Source organism: Kogia breviceps, chromosome 12 (genome assembly GCF_026419965.1).
Source record: "Kogia breviceps isolate mKogBre1 chromosome 12, mKogBre1 haplotype 1, whole genome shotgun sequence".
Taxonomy (NCBI): domain Eukaryota; kingdom Metazoa; phylum Chordata; class Mammalia; order Artiodactyla; family Physeteridae; genus Kogia; species Kogia breviceps.
In genome coordinates, this window is record NC_081321.1 from 4,289,476 (window position 1) to 4,311,480 (window position 22,005).

The following is a 22,005-nucleotide window of genomic DNA, read 5'->3' on the forward strand; positions in this document are numbered from 1 at the left end:
CTAAATTCTACACAGAACACGGAATCATACTCTGCTCATGTCCTTCTTTATGAATCTATATAACATAAATGTGGGGCGGGGGAGGAAAGATGAGTTAAGTTCAGCTTTGGGGTTTAATCAGAGATCCCTTGAGTGGCAGATACTAACATCTTTGACAGTAAACTAAGTGCCTTGATGGCATCCAAACGCTTCTCGCCTTAAAACACAGAAAGCTGCTAGCATTTTCTTATGCTACTTTGAGTTTACGGCAGTGTGCCTAGCTATGTCTGCGAGGAATGTCACAACAGAGACTGAACTGCGGTGACAGCTATATCCAGATAACACACCTGTGGTACCAGAAATTGCACTGTCCTAGAAATTCCTCCGTCCCATGAAGCCATTTCCATCATGAAACCTAAAATAGAACAACAGACTTTGCTGAATTATGAGTTCTGGTCTTCAAACCTACCAGTCCTTAACTGAAAATAAACTGAATTTTCATCGTGGGGCTGCATGTCTTGACTTTTTAGGTAGCTACTTGCCTGTAGGAAAGGTTAAGCCTGAAGGCCAGATGAACTTCTGCAAACCTTATTTCTCCAGGCCAGAGAGGTTTCACATAGTTCCGTCAAAACACTTGTAATGACCATGTCTTAAGTCCTATTTTGCCTCCACACAATGAAGCCAAAACAGGTTATTAAAGATTAATTAAACATGTGGTCCTATTTTCTTTTCTTTTTAAGAAAATAAAAGGTAACAGAGAGTAAGCTCCATCAATGTCCAAATATCCTCACATTTCAAGAGGTCTGGAGGGAGTTCCCTAGTGGCCTAGTGGTTAGGATTACAGGCTTTCACTCCTGTGACCCAGGTTCAATCCCTGGTCAGGGAACTGAGATCCTGCAGGCCGTGTGACACGGCCCCCCAAAATAGGAAGGCTGGCGATTTTATTTTGTGATTGGAAAAAGGTAGCTAAAAAAGCCGCTATGAAATATTTCCTTGTTAAGCCATTTAACTGAGGCACCAGATGACAGGGGTAACTGCTACAATTCTTTCTCCTGGCTTTGCTCTACTTTCAATATTTTCAAGGAAGAAATATAGGTCGTTGTTGTTAAATATAAGGTTGTGTTTACCTTTGACACACTTGAACACAAGTTCTGCCCTCCTTAAGCACCACGGTATAGTCATTTCCTAAAAACAGAAACAAAACAAATCATGTTTTTAACTGAACTTTGTAAAAAAGAAAAAAAATCTATATGGTCAGATCTTAATTTATCTATAATGCTGACCATCCACTTACAGGCAACCTTTAGCTAATTTCAGCTAGATTTCCTCTGGTTTTTAGGCATGTAACCTGTTCCAGCTGTTAGACTATACTTGTGGAATGCAAACTAACTGAATTAGCCTAGTCAATATAATTTTAAAAATGAACATTCCCTTAAAACTTTCTACATAATTAACTCTAAAGACAAATATATGTGACATAGGAACTCCACTTACTTCTCTCAATATGTTAGCATGAATAATTCTATTAAATTGCACAATATTTGAATAAGCAATGCATTAAAATGTTTTCCTTGGGGCTTCCCTGGTGGCGCACTGGTTAAGAATCTGCCTGCCAATGCAGGGGACACGGATTCGATCCCTGGTCTGGGAAGATCCAACATGCCACAGAGCAACTAAGTCCGTGAGCCGCAACTACTGAGCCTGTGCTCTTGAGCTCATGAGCCACAACTACTGAGCCCGTGAGTCACAACTACTGAAGCCCCTGCGCCTAGAGCCCCTGCTCCACTACAAGAGAAGCCACTGCAGTGAGAAGCCCTCGCACCTCAACAAAGAGCAGCCCCCACTCGCCGCAACTAGAGAAAGTTTAGGATTAGCAGATGTAAACTATTATATACAGGATGGATAAACAACAAGGTCTTACTGTTTAGCACAGGGAACCATATTCAATATCCTGTGATAAGCCATAATGGGAAGAATATGAAAAAAATGTAAATATATGTATAACAGTCACTTTGCTATATAACAGAAATTAAACACAACACTGGAAATCACCTATATTTCAATAAAATTTTTAAAAAAGGAATAAAGAAACCATACTACATCAAACAATGGCAGGAAAATCCTTTAGCAATTCTAATCTACTTTGGGTTTTCAGCGATAGGTACATCTAAAGCAATAGCAGACTACAACAACTGAATTTTTGTCTACATTGTAAAATCACAATTGTGAAGTTATAGGAATTCGGGTGAGGACACTGAGGTGAAATAACCAACACACACACACAGAAACAGAAAGTCCTATTTTTAACAACTGACAGAAGAAAATTATTAAGAGAGAACCTAAAAGTTCATTTTGGAAATGTTTCCCCACCAAATAAGGGCTTTATGCCGTATCATTTAAGAAGCCAGATGAATCAGAGGCCATTAGAAAGAAGCAGCTAGAATCTGATCTTCCAAGTACCCCATGTACCTTTATTGAACTTAATCATAACTGTCAAATTGCCATGATGTCACTAAAGGATTTCTATTTGCAGTCAGTTAAAAATAAAACCCCAAATACATTTTTATTCTTTCTACTGGGTGCACTATTCTCTTTGTAAATGCAGTACTATAAACAGATTACTAAAAACCAGAAAAAAACCTGAACTATTGATACCTTATTATTAACTCAAATCCATAGTGCATGCAGATTTCCCCACCTTTTACCTAATGACGTTTTCTGTTCAAGGACCACATCCAGGACACTTCACTCTTTTGAGTCATTATGTTTCCCCAGGCTTCTCCTGCCCTGAGTTTCTCAGACTTCCCTTGTTTTTGATGAGCCTGAGTTTTGAGGAGGGCTGGTTAGGTATTTTGTACGATGCCCCCTATTAGCATTTGATGTTTGCATCATGATGAGACAGGAGCTATGGATTTGGGCAGAAGACTACAGAGGTGAAGTATCATTTTCATCACACCATATCAAGGGTAGATAATCAATATGGTTAATGACTAGTGATGTGAGCCTGGAACAGCTGGCCAGGGTGGTGTTTTTAAGGTCCCCAGCCCTGACCTTCCACTCTGACCTCTAGGGGAAGAAATCACTAACTGTGAGCAGTCCACGCTTAAGACGTGGAGATTTTGTGCTCCCCTCCTTGAGGATGGAGTATCTACATAAGTTACTCGGAGTTCTTCTGCATGGGAGGTTTGTTTCTTCTCCCCTATTCATTTATTTATTCAAGCATTTATTTATATCAGTAGGGACTCATGGATATTTACTTTATATTTTGGGTTATAATTACCTAACCTTCTCTCAGTCTTGTTCTAATTGGCCTCTCCGACATTATTCACACTTTTCATGAAACGTGCCGGCCCCTCTCCTGGGCTGAGTGTCACTGAGCTATCCCAGGCCTTCGCCCAACTCTGAAGGTCTCTGCGATCTCAGGTCTAGTTATTGCTACCGCTTCCCATGTAGTTTCCTGGACCCCAGAATTTCCCCTTCGAACTGATATGGCTGATTTATCTGAAATGTCTTTCTGATCACATTACACTCCTGTTTAGTAAGTTGCAATTGCTTCCTACTGCCGCATGCGTAACATCTAAGACTTTCTTCAGTATTTAAGGCTAATTACCTTAGGACCCAAACTATCTCAGCTTCTATGACTTTTAAATTTAAAAAGTGAGGTTCCACTCCAGCCTGCCCATCCACCTTTGCCTGAACGTGATCGGCAACGCCTGTCACCCACTCCTCCCATTTTCCTCCAGCCATTTCTTCTGCCTACAATGCCCTCCCCATTCTTCCCATGCGTTGAAACCTGCTCTTCCCTCCCTAACCGTCCTCTCCTTCATGAAGTACTTCCTAGTTCCCCAGCTACAAATGGCGTCTCTGAACTCCCAAAGTACTTTGTTTTATCTCCATGATCACATTTTACTGTCTTTTTTGGGGGCGTGGGGTGGGGGGCGGTGGTAGAGGAATAGGTAAGAAGATGGGATCTATGTCTTTTTTTTTTTTTTTTTTGCGGTACGCGGGCCTCTCACTGCTGTGGCCCCTCCCGTTGCGGAGCACAGGCTCCGGACGCGCAGGCCCAGCGGCCACGGCTCACGGGCCCAGCCGCTCCGCGGCACGTGGGATCCTCCCGGACCGAGGCACGAACCCGCGTCCCCTGCGTCGGCAGGCGGACTCGCAACCACTGCGCCACCAGGGAAGCCCTATGTCTTCTTTATTAAGGTGTGTTCTAAGGGCAGGAACCCACTTTTTATTTACCTTTATTACCTTTATGATGATGCCTCCTGCAATACTGAGCATACAGATGCTCAAGCATACAGGTTGAGTGAGTGAATCATTTATTATCCATTGAAATTTAAAAAGAAAGTGACTTTCTCTGTAGCTAGAATTAGGCTTTGAGAGGAAACTACTTTTTTTTCTTTTTCTTTTTGGCTGTGCCTCGCGGCATGCGGGATCTTACTTCCCAGACCAGGGATCGAACCCGGGCCCTCAGCAGTGAAAGTGCAGAGTCCTAACCACTCAACTGCAGGGAATTCCCAGGAAACTACTTTTTTGTGTCCAAGATACTTTTAAGATTGATAAGTGAATGGGGTCTAGTTGCCAAAAGGGCTAAAAAGTAAAGAATCTTCTTTTCCAAGACTCTGGAAGCTTATAAAAATGACTAGTAGAATTGCCTGATGTTTAAATTAAGTTTATAATACGTCTTAGCTTCAAAGTTCAGGAAGACTATTTCCCTGTAACTGCCAAGGCTGTTACAAGAGAGCCACGGTGCCTTACGGGAGTACACACATGCATGCAGTGACAAGTTTTTATCTTTTGGCTTATTTCTGCCTAGTTCTAAAAAATGTACAGAGGGAGCAAGGTGACTAAGAAATACCTACCTGTGGCTAAGAGGAAAGCTGATAGCTCTGAAGACGACAATAATAATGTCTGACATTTACATGGAACTTCACAATATACATAATTTGTATCTCACAAAAAACAACTTTTATAAACTAAAAAGGACACTGAGAAAGGTAGAGTGAACCACTCAAGGTCATGTGACGGTCTGAGACCTGCATTTTTTCATTTTCTTAACAGTATCTTTTGATGAGAAAAGGTTTTAAATTTTAATGAAGTACAATTTATTAAGCTTTTCTTTTATGGTTTATGTTTTTTTGGTGTCTTAACAAATCTCTGCTTAATCTGATACCAGGATTTTCTTTTGTGTTTTCCTCTAGAGGTTTTATACTATTAGCTTTTTTGGCTTAGGTCTATGATCCATTTTAAGTTAATTAATTAATTAATTATTTTTTTTTTTGTGGTACGCGGGCCTCTCCCGTGGCGGAGCACAGGCTCCGGACGCGCAGGCTAAGCGGCCATGGCTCACGGGCCCAGCCGCTCTGCGGCATGTGGGATCTTCCCGGAACGGGGCACGAACCCGTATCCCCTGCATCGGCAGGTGGACTCTCAACCACTGCGCCACCAGGGAAGCCCTTAAGTTAATTTTTATGTATGATTGTGAGGTAAAGCTCAAGTTGTTGTTGTTTTTTTCCTGTATAAATACCCAATTTTTCCAACACCACTGGTTGGAAACACTACACTTTATCCCACTGAACTTCCTTGGCATCTCTGCTGTAAATCAAATGACCATATATGCACGGATTTATTTCTGGATTCTTTATTCTGTTCCTTTGATCCACAGTCTATTCTTTTGCCGATGCCACACTGTACTGGTTATTGTAGCTTTGCTAAGCTTGTAAGTCTTGAAATCAATTGCTGTAAGTTCCCCAACTTTGTTCTTTTTCAAAATTGTTTTGACTGTTTCAGGTCCTGTGTATTTCATATAAATTTTAGCATTAGCTTTATCTCCCAAATCACCTTATAAGGATTTTGATTGGGATTTAAATCTATAGATCAGATTGAAGAGAACAGATAACAGTACTGAGTCTTCCAACCAATGAACATAGTATATCTATTTATTTAGGTCTTTTAAATTTCTTTCAGTAACTAAAAATTCAGTTTTGTAGTTGCTAGGTCGTTTTTCACAGCATCTTTTTACTTGAAGACATTTTAAGCTTGTCTTCAAGTTCTTTAAACACAGTAATCTACTATTTTATGGTCCATGTCTCACAATTCCAGTGCCTCAAAAGTCTTTGTGTATCTGTTTTTAGGTTTCGTTGTTTCTGCTGGTTTTTATTAGTGGTGTTTTATTTACTTACCCTTCCCTTGCATTAAACATTTTATTGAAGGATCATATGTGGGAATAAATGCTAAAGTATAACTGAATATTTGCATCACCTTAAAATGCTACGCTAAAGCATAACATTTTTTCAAAATACCACGGAAATAATCAGAATCAAGGAATTAATACTATTCATACTATTATAATAAAGCACTTGTTTTTACGTATAAAAGGCATTATCTGACAGTAGCTTGTCTTATCTGTAATTTATTGTCATCTACGACTAGCCTTTGAAACATCAGGCTAAGGGCAAGGCTAAGCACTTCTTACATGAGGACAACCATCGTGTAGTGTGAGCACAGAGCTTCCGAAGGGCCAGCCTTCAGCACCAACATACAGAATACATATGATCCCACTGTATTAAAGTCAGGATCATGACGGAAATGATGAAAGACTGAAGCACAAGTTAGAACAGGGATAGTTCTAGTGGTTTGACCAAAAGTAGATGGAAAAAATCAAGTCCCTTCACTGCCCCACTTCTCCAAAGATCATCCCCTTGTATCCCTCAATAGCTTGCTTTCTTGCTTTTCGTATGTGTGGTTAATAGCGTGGTCTAGAGCAAATATCTATGAGCCAAATTAATACGAACTCTTCAGAATGATGTGAATTAACACAAAGTTTCATCAGTGCTATACAGAGAACACACCAAAATACCAGCTCCGGGCAGGATCCCAGGATACCTTCAAAGTGACAGACAATTTAATTTTCAGATGATATGAACACTCACATTCTGTTTACTTTCGCTTAGCGCTACTTAGCAGCAGGTGGATCAGAAAGGAAACTGGAAAGCTGCAGGCACCTGCACAGATACACACCCAGGTGGTTCTTAAAACCCCCATTTGCCCAAACAGAGGCTCCATGCCAAGCACCCCTGTCGTTTGTTCTCTGATCGAAACCAGCACCTAAAAAGAATGGCTTTGAGGACTCTAAACCGCAAGCTTTAGAAGTCAACAAGGTCACAAGAAGACATGATTTACTGGGTGTCATCGTGGGATGTGGCCTGTAGTCCCGTAAGGAGCTCTCCTCTGGAAGTGACTCTTAGTATATATTATACAGTAGGCGGCATCTACAACACAGTGGGTCAGGTAAGTACAGAACGCTTTTGATCATGAGTTCTAACTAACAGCCAAGTGACTAAATCTTAGCGTCACATCTGTGAGAGCACATGTGAAAGAAATCCATTGAAGAAGCTGAACGGATCATGTGAAACACTTCAGACTTTGGAAATGAGGCAGGAAACTTGGCCCGGCAGCTATACTTTAGATGATAAGTGGGCACAGCCCACACAGAGTAAATTCTAAACCTGTGAAATTGAAATGAGGATGCCAGTTCTAATTATGACTGCAGACAATATCTTGTATCTAAAGTTAGTGGTCGCACTTTGACTACCCAACCTGAATCTTCCAATTAGAGTAAGGCTGAACTGCAGAGGTGATTAACTGGTATATACTTTTAGGTCTTCACTGTGTGTCTTAGATGGTAGATATAAGAATTATTTCCTGGGTTTATGCACCCCTGAGGGAAATCGCAAGACTATCCTTTATCTCAAGCTTGTGCCTCGGAGGTTCCCGAAACACTCATATTAATCGGTTTCATAAGCATCATCGGAAGGTGAGAAACAGCAGCCTGGCTTTCTCATTTTTTACATTCAACAGTCGCTTTGGGAAACTATTTGACTGGATCTACCAAAGCTAAACAGGTGCCTGGCCTACCGTCTACCAATTCCATCCCTAAGTATGTATCCAACAGAAATGTCAAAACATAAGTTCTAGAATGTTCACAGCAACATTTGTCGCAATAATCAAAACCTGGAAACCACCCGAATGTCCACAAATAGTAGAATGACTAAACAAATGTGGTCCAGCCATGCAATGGAACGCTACGTAACAATGAGAAATGAGCAATCTACAACCACAGACTGTACTATGGATACATTTCACACACACGATGCTGAGTGAAAGAAGCCAGATACAGGAGCATGTACAATAGGATTCCACCCACAAAAATTACAAAAACACAACTAACTAACCTATGCTTTTCAAAGTGAAAACAGTGGTTACCCTTGTGGAGGGAGGGAATGTGGGTTAAGCGATGGGAAGGGAGCACGGGGCGACGCTGGGGTGCTGGCTGGTGACGTTCTGTTTCATTATCTGGGCGTTGGTGTTCAGTTGGCGAAAACGTGAGCTGTGTATTTATGTGTGCTTTTCTTTATGTGTATTATATGCTCATAAAAGGTTAAGAACAACATCTCATCAACCACAACAATTGTAACAACTAAAACCCTTCAGTCCCAAATGATTCAACAAGTTAACAGCACAAACAAAAGGAAAGGTCAGGAACTCAGGATTCGTGACCTGCAGGTTCATTCCCCGTCTATCAGGTTAGACTGAACTCCAGGATGACAGTGTCTTCAGATCACAAAGATCTACAGAGATAAAACTGGCAAGAGCAGGATGTCTTCCTTCTTGCCGATAGATTATTTTTTCCTTTCCTGTTTTTTTTTTAAACTGCAACTCATTTCTACAGCTGTTTTTGTCGACGCTGGGTCACGGACTGCTTCCGCCACTGTCATCATTACCTTGCACACACTGCAAAATGGCAACTGAGAGCCTGGCAAGTCTGTCTGTTACAGGAAGAAAACAAGAGCCGAAATGCTTTGGGATCCTTGCACGAAAGCTAAGACAAATACTGCCCCTGTATCCTGTGCAGTGTTGTCTGAGTTTGTAGGATATACTTCTTGACCTGAATGGATGTTTAAATACGACCAACGGGAGGACCGTGGCTCAATATACTTTCGTGAATTAAAATGGACACTCTGGAAACAGACTTAATGTTCTGCAGCTGGCTGTCCCAATTTAAAACATGTAACCTTTGTGACACTGTGGGAGAGGGCACGCTATAGTATCAGCTGTCTGGAAGTAAATCCGATCTTGGTGACTTTTGGAAACACTGTTTTTGAGGTTGTTTCCCACCTACATATAACCATTTTTATAAACTGGTTAACCAGGAGTCCAGCTGCAGGAATGTCTGGATGTTTCCGTGTGGCTGGAATTCATCACAAACTTTCTTTGTCACTCCCCAAAGACTCTTTTATAGATGGACTAGTTAGTGACGCTAACAACGGCTAAAAATTCCTGATGGGACTAAAACTTTATAAAGCTACGGTGGGAAAAACAGAACAAAACATGTTGGTCAAGCTCTCCTAACGCCGTATTAGGTATGACTGAGGCTGAGAAATTAAAAAGTTTTCTGCAGCTTGCACCTGATGGAGCCAGAATTCTTTTACTCAAAACGATGGTAAAAACACAAATGAATTGTAAGTGGGAAATCATTTAAAATCATCCTGTCTTACATGGAATTGATTTTTGTGTGTGTTTATGTAGAGTATTGCATTTAAAATGAGGTGTCCTATAATGTGATGAGTCTACGTGGGGACTGAGTCACTCTACAAAATACAACATCAAATCTTTTACCCTGCGCTCTACGGTACAGGATTTATACACATCTATTATTTTGGCAAATAACTTTTAACAGTCGATGATCAAACTTCCTTCCTTTCACAAGCGGTACTTGCCAGTTAGCCATTTTGCTTTTTAAAAAAGTGCCACTCAAAACAAGCAGGCCCCATGTTGCTGACATGGGTCCTTCACTGCGTTGGCCGCTGGCTCTCCCAGAACGACTTGCCCGCGGCCATTTGTGTTGAGGCCGCTTTGCTCCTCCAGACCTATCTGAAGTTGAATTTTCAGTCTCTGTATTATTTCTACAACTTATCCCTTCTAACCGGTTTTTATTGTAGGTAAGGGACGAAAGCAGGAGAGAAAGCAAACAGTCATGGAAACAGATTTTTAAATTAAAAACGCAAAATAAAGTTCAGTACATCGTAAAATGAATGAATGATTACGCCACATTTTAGTCATAGAAGCCAGAACTTGTATTATCCTAAGAGCGTCCTTGAGAAAATGTTAAAATGAGGCTGGCTTCCTCCTGTCATCTAGCTTCTCTTTCTATTGCCCTATTAGTGCCGACTCAGAGAATGAAAACTAATTTTAATGTTAGCCGAAGTCAAATACAAATGTGGAGGTAAATCTAGAGCTACTTAAGACAAAAACAGACGAGAAGGGGGAGGATTAGGGGCACATGCCTTATCCAAAGCTAAAAAGAAGTCTGACTTTCTCGTTTACCTACTATAGGATAATGCTAGGATTCTTCTGAACACATATGGTTAAGGATTTTTCACTGTTTTATGTTATATGTCACTCGGTTCTATTGATGACATACAGGAGATGCAGATAGGAGATGCAAAGCCTCATTAGTTAAACAGAAAAAGTGCTTTTAAAATGTAAAGTGGATTATTATTATTATTATACAATATTTTAACATTTTCAGAAAACGTTGATATTTTTCTATCTGCTTACCTCTGACATATCATGCACCAGCAGGAGAGGAATACTTATTGTTGTGATGTCATGGGTGCAGCACACCTTGAGTATGTTTCGGAGACCCATAATGGCAGGGTCCCGAGCAGTGATGTTTCCCGATTTCACGTTGTCGTCCACACAAAGATGGAAAGCGACGTGTATTTCTGAGAGATTAGAATGCCGAGTAATGTAAAATTCTCCTGTGAACAGCAGATACAATCATGACTGTCAAGTGCGTAAATCACACCCATCAGTGGGCTTCACAAACAACTGTGGCGGGCAGCCAATGTGTTGGACCAGCAGAGGTGTCACAGGAACCTGTGTCGGACTCAGGGAGCAAACATAATCAGTGCTCCTTCATTCTTGGAAAGAAGGGTGATGAAAAAAGAGGCCAAATTGACCTTAGGTTCCTAAATTGGTATGAAGAGACCACCAAGCTTATTTACTCATAGTAGGTCAAATGAGTACTCATCATTGCTATTTTGATGTAAATGCTCAAAACGTTATACTTAACTCAAACTTAACATGTAAAAACAGGCTACTTGATGACCTGTCTTCCCTGCACCCTGAACCTGCTTCTCTCCATCTCGGTTTATGGGTCCAGTCCCCCTCCCGTTAGCTGCACAGGACAGAAACCAGGAGTTGCCCTTAATTGCTTTCTTTCTCTCACTGTCTCTTCCCCAATCCAATTCACCACCAACTATTTTCAGTGTATCTGCAACATATACCTCAAATATCTCAAATCTGAGCATTCCATTTTTATTGCTATCATCCTAGTTCATGCTACCATCATTTCACTTAGGTTTTTGTAACAGCCTCTTAACCTCTGCTCCTATTCTTGCCCACCTACAAACCACATCCACATTTGCAGTTAAAACAATTTAAGTATAAATCAGATTATATCACTCTCCCATTTAACGTGGCTCACACGAGACTCAGGAAAAAATCCAAACTCCGTCCTCTTGTCTCACCCTCTGCTCCTGCCTCAGCCACACAGACTCTCCTTAAGATCTTCAGACACACAGGGCTTGTTCCCGATCCAGGGCTGCTCCCCGAGAGTGGCTTTCCCCCAAGATTCCTGTCGACTGACTGCTTTTCGCCAATCACACCTCAGAGTGAAGGTCACCTCCTCCCAGAGGTCTTCCTTGACTGACCCATCTGACTGATACAGGACTCCCTCATCCCTCACTTATTCTCTTTCACATTGTTCTATGTTCTTCTCAGCACTGACATTCTTCTGTTATTTGTTTGTGAGGTTATTTAAAAGGGACCACTGTTTACACGCCGTGACTGTAGGGAATTTTTTCTCTCTTGCTTAATGTTCTAACCTCCGGCACGCGGAACAACAGGGCCTGGTACATCGAAGGTACTCGGTAAACATCTGTTCACGGAATGGGAAACAAACGTTTTGGACTGAATGCCGGCGCGGTGCTTACCAAACCTTAACATCCAGGCTTTCTACAATCACTCTATTTTCTATGTAGCTACGCTAGCCATTGCCTTTTATATTCTGCAGTTTCTGTCAATATAAATAAAATAAAATATATAAAAAATATGGTTTTATAAACACACCTGCCTCACTGGAAAATCTGTTACGTTCTTCTAGGAAAACGCTGATCTTCTAAGAACTATTCTTCTATCACTAACCCACGTCCTCACAAATTCTGCTCATCCTGGCTTCAAAGTCCTTATCTTAGGATTTTACTTATATTTACTTACAAACATATAGTATTTTTGAAGTATTGCATATACTTTGGCACAACGTTTAACCATTTCCAATTCCTAGTGAACATAAGCTGTGCCCATGGATGCCACTGAAAGCCCCCAGGCAAAGGTCTTTTTTTTTTTCTTCTTTTCTTTAACTCATACAATAAAAGAACTAGATAAGCAGTAAAAGAAAAAGGCCGGGGACTTTCCTGGTGGCGCAGTGGTTAAGGATCCACCTGCCAATGCAGGGGACACGGGTTCGAGTCCTGGTCTGGGAAGATCCCACATGCCGCAGAGCAACGAAGCCCATGTGCCACAACTACTGAGCCTGTGCTCTAGAGCCCGCGAGCCACAACTACTGAGCCCTCGTGCCACAACTACTGAAGTCCATGCACCTAGAGCCCGAGCTCTGCAACGAGAGAAGCCACGGCAATGAGAAGCCCACGCACTGCAACGAAGGATAGCCCCTGCTCGCCGCAACTAGAGAAAGCCCGTGCTCAGCAACGAAGACCCAACGCGCAGCCAGAAATAAATAAATAAATAAACAAAGAGAAAGGCCAGTGACAGATCTAAACAAACCAGACGAAGGAAAAGTTAAAAAAAAAAAAAGGTCCGGCGAGGAGTTGTATAGCAATTTCCCTGGCAGGCAATAAAAGATGCAGACTGCTTATCAGAGACCCAGTATATCCAATGAAGCGTCTCACCTCTTGAACTCCTACTGATGGTTCACATGATGGTACTCATAGCATTAAACATGGGCTACGGTCCAGGACTGAGGCTGAGGACTTAGTGGACAAGTCAGGTGCTCCTAACCCCCAAATTGGCACTGCTTCGTTTGACCTCAGATGACCTGTCCTGGGCCTCATTTTACCCGTTAGTAAGATGGGGGTCTCGGAGCTGGCAGTAGTAATCCAAATAACATAATATGGTAGAAGAAGGACCAGACTGGGTGTTAAAAAGATCTGGTCTCTAGCATTTATTGGCGGAATGATCTTGGGCAAATCAATTCAACTTACAGATCCTCTGTACTTCATGAATTAAATGGGGAAAATAATGCCTGACTGCTCTCCTTAGAAAATCGTTTTGAGAATTAGATGATATAAACTACAAATACTTAGATAATGATAAGGCAAACCCACTGGTTAAAAGATACATAAATCAAACTTCTTCTTTGCAACTTCAAAATCTAAAAGCATTTTGTGATTTGGATCTTTCTCACCTCCTGTACACTTCCTGGCCATGCAGCATCCTTTACCCAAATGGAAATTCAGATGCTATCAGCATAGCTAACTGAATTGTCACTACTTCTTTTCTAATGAGGACTTCTGACATAGTCTTCTGATTTGCTGGTAATAATGAGATACTGACCTAAAGGCTTTCTCCAAAAGGAGCAAGAAGGGAAATGAATACAGCAGTGAAGAGTTAAGGTTAAAAAAATCAGACGTTGGTACCTCCGGAACAGATAAGAATGGCACATTTTAAGAAAGCCACAAAATGTAGATGACTTAAATTATGGATCTGCGAAGAGAAATACAATAAATCCTGTCTCAATGACGGTATTTTTAGACGGAGCGGAGGACAGTTTCCTGTTCCACCAAGTGGAGGAAACAGCATGTGGTGATGCAATCCGCCACTAACATTATCTGCTAAGGTGGGCTATCTGAGGTGGGAGCATGTTCGGGAGCTGATGACCACACGCGAGCCAGGAGACGAGACGAGGACCAGGACGAAACGGCACGTGACCTACGTGTCGAAAAGCCGGGGAAGGAAGTGTGAGGAAACAAACTTGGTCGTTTATGAACCTGCAACATTTACCATTTGGCTTAAAAGACTTTACACTTAGAACGTCTACAAACAGGCCTTCCCCGCTGTGCCCTGTCATACAAACATTACTAAGGATCATCAGAGTGCATCCAACCTGGAAGAGGATCAAGAGAGTGAACTTCCAGTTGAAAAACAATACATCCAAGAATAATAAAGCAGGTAAGAAATGGAAAGCAGGAAAATTTCTGGGGAAATGGCAATGAGAAAGACTCTAAATCAGATGACCCACGTTCTTTCCACATGTTCAACGGCTCACATCTCTACGTACTATTGTTTATTTCATAGTAAAAATTATTTTTTGGTCCATTTAAGAAACTAAGAAACAATGAATAAAAGAGGACATTTGAAATAGCAAATCATGATTAGACTTATGCAAATGCCTGAGGGATTTTTCTTGTACGGATCCAGGAAAAGTCAGCGCTACTCTAAGGATAAGGACTTAGCTGCGGAACCTTGTGGCAGTGTGTTTACAGATCATAGATACAACGTTCTAAAGTGATACACTGACCAACAAAAAGTGTATAATGTACACCGTGAGAACTTACGTTGCAAATCTATGATTTCAATGTATGTGATTATAAGAAAATTGCAGTTTAAAGTAAACTAATACTTACCAGGTAAAACATTTAAATAGTTTCTATCTGCATTCTTAGTCTTATCATCACTTCCTCCATTTCGGTTTCCAGAATCTATTCGTAAGGTAACGCAACGGGAAAGAACACAATAACATATGAACACACATTACTACTACTATTCCCCAAACAACCACGACAACAGCAAAAATTTACTAAGGATCTCTAGGTGGCCAGGTAGTCAGATACATGCTTTACATGGATGGTCTCATTTCATTCTTACACAACCCCTCTGACCACAGCCCTCTGAGGGACTAGTGCTCTCTTCACGTTACACACGAGAACAGAGGATTAGATAGGCTAATTCACTTAACGAAGAAGGCACAGGTAAGTGGTGGAACCAGGTCTTGAGCCCACATACTCGGATTCCAAAGCCTGTGGTCTTGACCACTTTGGACTTGCCAATCCCCTACTTTTCATCTGGGAGGTTCAGGGCACTAAGTTAACTACACATAAAATAACTTCATTAGACAGTTGTGGGGTGGCCATCTTTATTTTTAGAATCTGAGTCACTGCTGTTGATATAACTTGTTCAGGACGATAAGCTAATGGTTAGCAGCACCAGGAACCATTCGATATTCAGCCCATTCCGGAAATTTGTTACTTCTTATCTAACACTATATACAACTTCTTTCAAACAGACAGGTGAGATTCTGTTTCAAATGGAATATTTTTTTTCAGATGTTCAATAGTTTCTCTTTTTTTTTTTTTTTGTGGTACGCGGGCCTCTCACTGTTGTGGCCTCTCCCGTTGCGGAGCACAGGCTCCGGACGCGCAGGCTCAGCGGCCACGGCTCACGGGCCCAGCCAGCCGCTCCGCTGCACGTGGGATCTTCCCGGACCGGGGCACGAACCCGCGTCCCCCGCATCGGCAGGCGGATTCTCAACCACTGCGCCACCAGGGGAGCCCTCTCTTTCTTTTTAGAAGGCATGATATTACTTTGAAGGATAAGTGTTGGTAAAATAAGAGGTATCACATTTGATCATCCATTATTATGGCTGAACACAAATTATTTTATATATGTACATATATTTTTAATAGAAGATACATCTGAATTTTATAAGAATTCTATGAGAACTGAAAACTGCAGGATGAATATTAGCATTCAAAGTAGCTATCTTTAAGAGGCTGTATATTTATTCAAATTAAATATAAAACTATATTGAAATGGCCTTCAACATCAGAAGATCACTTGAAAACAGTCATGACTTCAAATGAGTAAACTGAAAATACCAAGGGAGCCTTATGGTTTCAAAAAAGTTCCTAATAAAATTAACCTCATATTTTTACCCACCGACTACCTGGAGTGCCTGGCTTACAACCTCGCACCTTGTAAGTACATACATTGTATAAACAGACAGAGGGACAGAGAGGCAGAGAGAGAAGGCTCTGTGTTGCCAGAATCCACATGTAATGCAACAGTCTGATTCGCACACAGACCCATGTAATTGATAGGTTTTGAATAAATGTCTGCTCACAGCACAGAAAACAAAAAACGGTAAGTGAAGACTCTAATTTTGTTCATGTGGGTTATGAACAGACAGAATCCCTACTAAGGAAACAAGAAAGAACAGTTTATAGTCCATCTCCCCTTCCGTGCTTCAATGGCAATGCCTTGTAATACTAAGAAGATGGCTAAATTTTTTTAATGTATATAAAACATGTACAAAAAATGAAATTGCTTTTGGCTTATCATGAACCACAGAAATATAAAGATGCTGATATAAGAGGCACAGTGAGAAAAACAATGGAATGTCTTAGAATAGGCAGTACTTGCGTACCAGGATGTAAACGTGTAGAACAAACACGTGGGCACGCTCAGAAAAGGAAAAGATGGAGAAAGTATTTTCGCAAAACTCTTCTATAACAACACACGGGTTCCTCTAAGAAAGTAGGCGTTTATAAACCTACTTGTTTCACTGACTCACTTAAACCACAAAATAGTTGCTTGAACAAGAACAAAATACTACCATGATGTACACACATTGCCTTAACCGTATGTGGTTTAAAAACTTCCTCTCATAAATAAACTTTGCGCCCTCCGCCTTCTCCCACACCTGTCATGATCTCAATCTCCATGCTTTTAGTTACTACTAAGAATAATAGTTGAATGTGTCTGATCACATCCTTGCGAGTTTGAGTGAGAGGGAGGAAGGAGATGGCAGAAGAATGAGAGGACAGACTGTAATTTTCTGAAAGGTCCTTCATTGGGATACACTTCCACACTGATTTCCTAAGACTCAGTCCGGCTCTGTTGTACGTGACAGACATTTGCCACTACAAAGCCATGGTTACCCGGAGTGGAAATACGAACTGGTGAGGCCGCTATGGAGAGCAATTGCTGTGACACTATCAAAATTACAAATATACGGGCCCTTCAGCACAGGGATTTCTCTTTACGAATCTATTCCACAGATATACTCAGTCACGCATGATGACATATGTGTAAGGTTATGCACGCATTATTACTTATAAGAGCAAAGCTTTGGAACAGATAAAATGTCTAAAAATAGGGAAGTGACCACTGATGGGATATCCTGCAGTGGAACACTATCCAGCAGTGAAAAGCTCGAAGGATGCTCTTTCTGTACAGATGTGGAATGATGTCCAAGATACAATATTCCGTGAAAAAAAGCAGAGGACAGAGAAGTGTGCAGAGAAAGTTGCCATTTGTGTGAAAAGGCAAAATATATAAATACACATATACACCCGCTCACACACACACACACACACACACACACACACACACACACACACACACACACAAACATGCAGAAGGTACATGTGACACAGCACTGGCTGCCTCTGGAGCAGGAAACTGGATGGCTGGTGGACAGAGTTACAAAGACTTTCACTGTATGCTCTCTTGTACAGTTTGAATTGTGAATCTTCAGATTGTTGTACCTATTTTAGAAATGATTAAAATATAAATAAAACTTTTTTTTTAATCTACTGAATAAACACGAAAACTACCATGACTGCTAATCAAGTTCAGCCTAGAGAGCTGCATTCTAGAATTCTAGCATCAAGAGAATGGGGGGAATTCTTCACGGAATAGAGAACAAAGACACCAAGAAAAGATACAGCAGTCTCTCTCTCTGTTTACTAAAAAATATAAAACAGGGCTTCCCTGGTGGCGCGGTGGTTGAGAGTCCGCCTGCCGATGCAGGGGACGCGGGTTCGTGCCCCGGTCCAGGAAGATCCCACATGCCATGGAGCGGCTGGGCCCGTGAGCCGTGGCCGCTGAGCCTGCGCATCTGGAGCCTGTGCTCCGCAACGAGAGAGGCCACGACAGTGTGAGGCCCGCGTACCGCAAAAAACAAAAAAAACCACATGTGAACCCAAAGTATATAAGGGTTTCTTTGAAACACTGCAGTTGTAAAACAAACAAACAAGACAGACATCCAAAGTACCAGAAGCAGATTTAGAGGTCTGACCAGCAACTGTTTAAAACTCTGCCGTATTTTATTTCCTGGGCAAGACATCAAGTTTCCATAAGAAATAATAAAACATTGAGTATTCACTCAAGCCAGACAGGAGCATGTATTATAATTTTATGCCTGTGACATAATATGAAATGTCAGAAAAATAAGAAAAACACACCTTAAGTATATTTGAAAATGAATACTACCCTTATATTTAGCTCCTAACTAAACAGACTTATGGCACCAATTTAATTTCTAAAAAGACTACTTTTTAAACTTTCATTTTTCAATTAAAGATAGCAGAACTACTCCATAATTTGAGTCAGTGTTTTCTTTTATGTCATCCCTAAGGTCTCCTTATGCATAAATAGAAATCTTCTTCAGAAAAATGCCAAAAACTTCTTCTATAGCTTTAAAATCATCTTCCAGCAAATTTCCTAGAAGGATGTTCAGACTGTGGATAAATATAGAAAAAGCAGGACATAATTCTAAATGTAGTAATTTTTTAAAAGAACAACCAAAACCAATTCTTGTAACTAACTTTGTGCTACCTAAGTGGATCAAAGATGGAGCGTATACAAAGTGTATAATTTGGGCTATTTGCCCTATGATTTCAATGTTCTTTATGGTTCTAATTCAATCCATTTTAGAGATACAGAACTTGGATCAAAAGATCACCAACTTGGGCTTCCCTGGTGGCGCAGTGGTTGAGAGTCCGCCTGCCGATGCAGGGGATGCGGGTTCGTGCCCCGGTCCGGGAGGATCCCACATGCCGTGGAGCGGCTGGGCCCGTGAGCCGTGGCCGCTGCGCCTGCGCGTCCGGAGCCTGTGCTCCGCAACGGGAGAGGCCACGACAGTGAGAGGCCCGCGTACCGCAAAACAAAACAAAACAAAACAAAAATCACCAACTTTCCACTGAGTGCCTACTTCAAGTATAACTATGGAATTGAATTTTAAAACAGTTTTTCTAAGGATCTTGAACAAAATCACACAAACAAGGAAATTAAGAACAGAATTCAAGCTTCTAAAGACCCTGAATTTTGTTAACTTCTTTCTTGCATCTTCCCACCAACACAACTTTCTCCACTTCAGACGTGGCCCATATGCTAGGAGAGCGCTTAGGGACAGGACATCCTGAGAGTGAAATCTTTTAAAATTTGAGTTTCACTGACCGTGTGATTCTTTCAGCTTGCTCCTGCGCTGGGCTCTGGCATAAAGTACCACCTGCTGGACAACCTCCAGCTGCTCTTCAATTCGGGGGAAATGAAAGTCAGTGCATTCTTGGCAAACTGTGGCGAAATCTAAGGGACCCAACACAGTTACGAACTTCTAAAGGTGAAGAATCAAGTATTTAGTATTTACTTACAGACAATGAGATCTATAGCAGAAAGAGAATACAGCATATTCACAAGGACGACTTCTCATCCTTGTCCTTTTTCAATAAGTAAGTCTTACTAAGTTAGGGGACAACAATTTGGTTTTGATCAGAAACTTAATCTCTCAATCGCCCAGAAGAGTAAACAATTAATAGGCAAGGAAATTTTTAAGTCCAAACCTTCTTTAAATAATATATACTTTGATCATACTCCAGTCCCCAAAAGTGCTAAGAAATATAAGGTTCTTTTATTTATAATAGAAAATAAACTCTATTCAAACTTCTTTTAAAAAGTTATACATTTGAATATACTTTATATATTAAAAATTTTTTAATAATCATAAAAAATTAATTGTACTAAGAGGGAAAGTAGAGGGGCTTCCCTGGTGGCGCAGTGGTTGAGAATCCGCCTGCCGATGCAGGGGACACGGGTTCGTGCCCTGGTCCGGGAAGATCCCACATGCTGCGGAGCAACTAAGCCCGTGAGCCATGGCCGCTAGGCCTGCGCGTCCGGAGCCTGTGCTCCGCAACGGGAGAGGCCACAACAGTGAGAGGCCCGCATACCGAAAAAAAAAAAAAAAAGAGGGAAAGTAGAATTTTACCTAGCATATTTAAGAAATAGGTTATTTTAAAAAAGAAAGAAAAAAAGGATGAACTAAAATTCACTGAGTCAGGATCTGCTCCTTTTTGAAAAATACATTTATATCTTGATTATTCTTTTTGTTATACCTTGAAACAAGGATCCTGTAAGAGTATTATCCACAATGTGACAGAATTTTAAGAAAAATGAAATACCCTGAAGCACCCTAGGCCTGCTAAAGTATGAAACAAATCTCAAATGGCAGGGTCTGGGTATGTGTGCCGTTTGGTCTACTTGAATACTGGGGTGACTCAAGCCTTTTTAAAAGTTTTTCACTAAATTCCTTTCTTGTTAGAATGGCATTAAATGGAGAACCTTAATGGCATAAATATGCACAAGTTAACTCACCTCTTTTAATACCACTATATGAGTTGATTCGGTTATCCACTAGCAACACCAGGCCGCAGAGGGACGTGGAGTAAAGGGACAATGCTGTCTGGAGCCGGTGGAGCTTCACACCGCTTCGGTGGCTCCTCTTGTGCTTACAGAAATCCAGCATATCTGCTCTCAGCAACCTCAGGTTATGCATGGTCTTCAACTGGGCTCCTGGGGGTGGGCAACAGGCCCAGAAAGATACTTAGACAGCTGCAGAAAGCCAGCAGGGCAGGAGGCAAACCTCTGTGGCAAGAATCCAGATAAATCTGTGCTACGAATAATTTAAGTGGGCCTTGCAATTTTCTATTTGAATAACTATTAACATTTCACCTTTTTATTTGCAAAGAAATAATATATGAGCTAAAATAGAAAACTTATAGCCAATAAACTATAGGCTTTCTTGGAGCAGAACACGATTTTTAATAAAAAGAACCTGGGTATATTCTACTCATATGCTAGGGATTTTTCTCTTACAGCATTAATATAAGTTTCACAGGTTACAATAAATTGTGACTGCAAAAAGTTAATATACTTACCTAAGTGAATGGTAAAACTTTCTTCTAACTTTCTCTGTTCCTCATAAATCCTTCCATTTGTTTCAGCAGATTCTCTGAGCTGACTTGGTTGAACTTTAATTTCCTCACTGAAATTGAAAAAATTACTGATATGCTTTTTTGTTGTTGTATGTTTGTCAAAAACCTTTCCTAAAGGAAAGAAAGCTTTACAGTGAAATGAGATGAAACAGCAGAAAGCAGCACTTAATTTATGCCTAAATGTATCCTTTATCCATGGGGACAAGTAAGATCATTAACACAGGTTGTAAAATTCCTACTTATTCTTTCATTTCTTTGGTTATTCCTTTCAGTAAGTGATGCATATTTTTTTAGTCATTACACTATCGATTATATGTCATCATTTAATATTTCTTAGTAGCCGAAGAGAATGATTAAATGAAGAGACTAACATTAACATGTTTAAAATGACGTTTTAAGATGTCCTATATCAGCCTTAGGGCTGCCGAAACGAGAAAATAAGTGAAGTGATAGAAATGAAAATTAAAAATTAAAATGTCAAATAAACATCAAATAATAAAAAAAGATGAAGTTCGTTTTGATGTATTCATAGCCTCTCTTTTTCTTGTTGTTTTACCATTTCCTGTTTTTTCACCGCCAACAGTCTCCCACTAAAGGACTTCTCTCTTTGCTCTACTCCACCCTTGCACTTCCGGAAAAGGTTTCCATGGAGGCACCAGAACTGTGCAGCTGTTCAATTCAGATTTCATGGTCAGCTGAAGACGGTATAAGTCTTACGGTCCTCTACTCCTCTGACTACATTTTGGGGTAAACCCAAGCAGTCTCATTAGAGTCACTGACTGACTGCATTAGTAAATATGGCACATTTAAACCCCAAAGTAAATCCACA

At 40.8% G+C, this 22,005-nt stretch overlaps 1 protein-coding gene across 5 annotated transcripts in view; it reads right to left on the minus strand.

The window, feature by feature from the left end:
- FERRY3 (FERRY endosomal RAB5 effector complex subunit 3) overlaps nucleotides 1-22,005 on the minus strand; it is a 72,939-nt gene that overhangs the window by 36,237 nt on the left and 14,697 nt on the right. For all 5 annotated transcript variants that reach the window (XR_010835738.1, XR_010835737.1, XM_067008573.1 and 2 more), the window contains 7 exons: nucleotides 21,120-21,226; nucleotides 20,557-20,754; nucleotides 19,366-19,494; nucleotides 14,751-14,825; nucleotides 10,603-10,805; nucleotides 1,107-1,164; nucleotides 327-394 (listed from right to left, as the gene is read on the minus strand). Coding sequence is in view for 3 of the 5 variants with exons in the window: in XM_067008573.1 (XP_066864674.1) it covers nucleotides 327-394; nucleotides 1,107-1,164; nucleotides 10,603-10,805; nucleotides 14,751-14,825; nucleotides 19,366-19,494; nucleotides 20,557-20,754; nucleotides 21,120-21,226 (838 nt within the window). In the remaining 2 variants the exon portion in view is untranslated. The remainder of the gene's footprint in view (nucleotides 1-326; nucleotides 395-1,106; nucleotides 1,165-10,602; nucleotides 10,806-14,750; nucleotides 14,826-19,365; nucleotides 19,495-20,556; nucleotides 20,755-21,119; nucleotides 21,227-22,005) is intronic.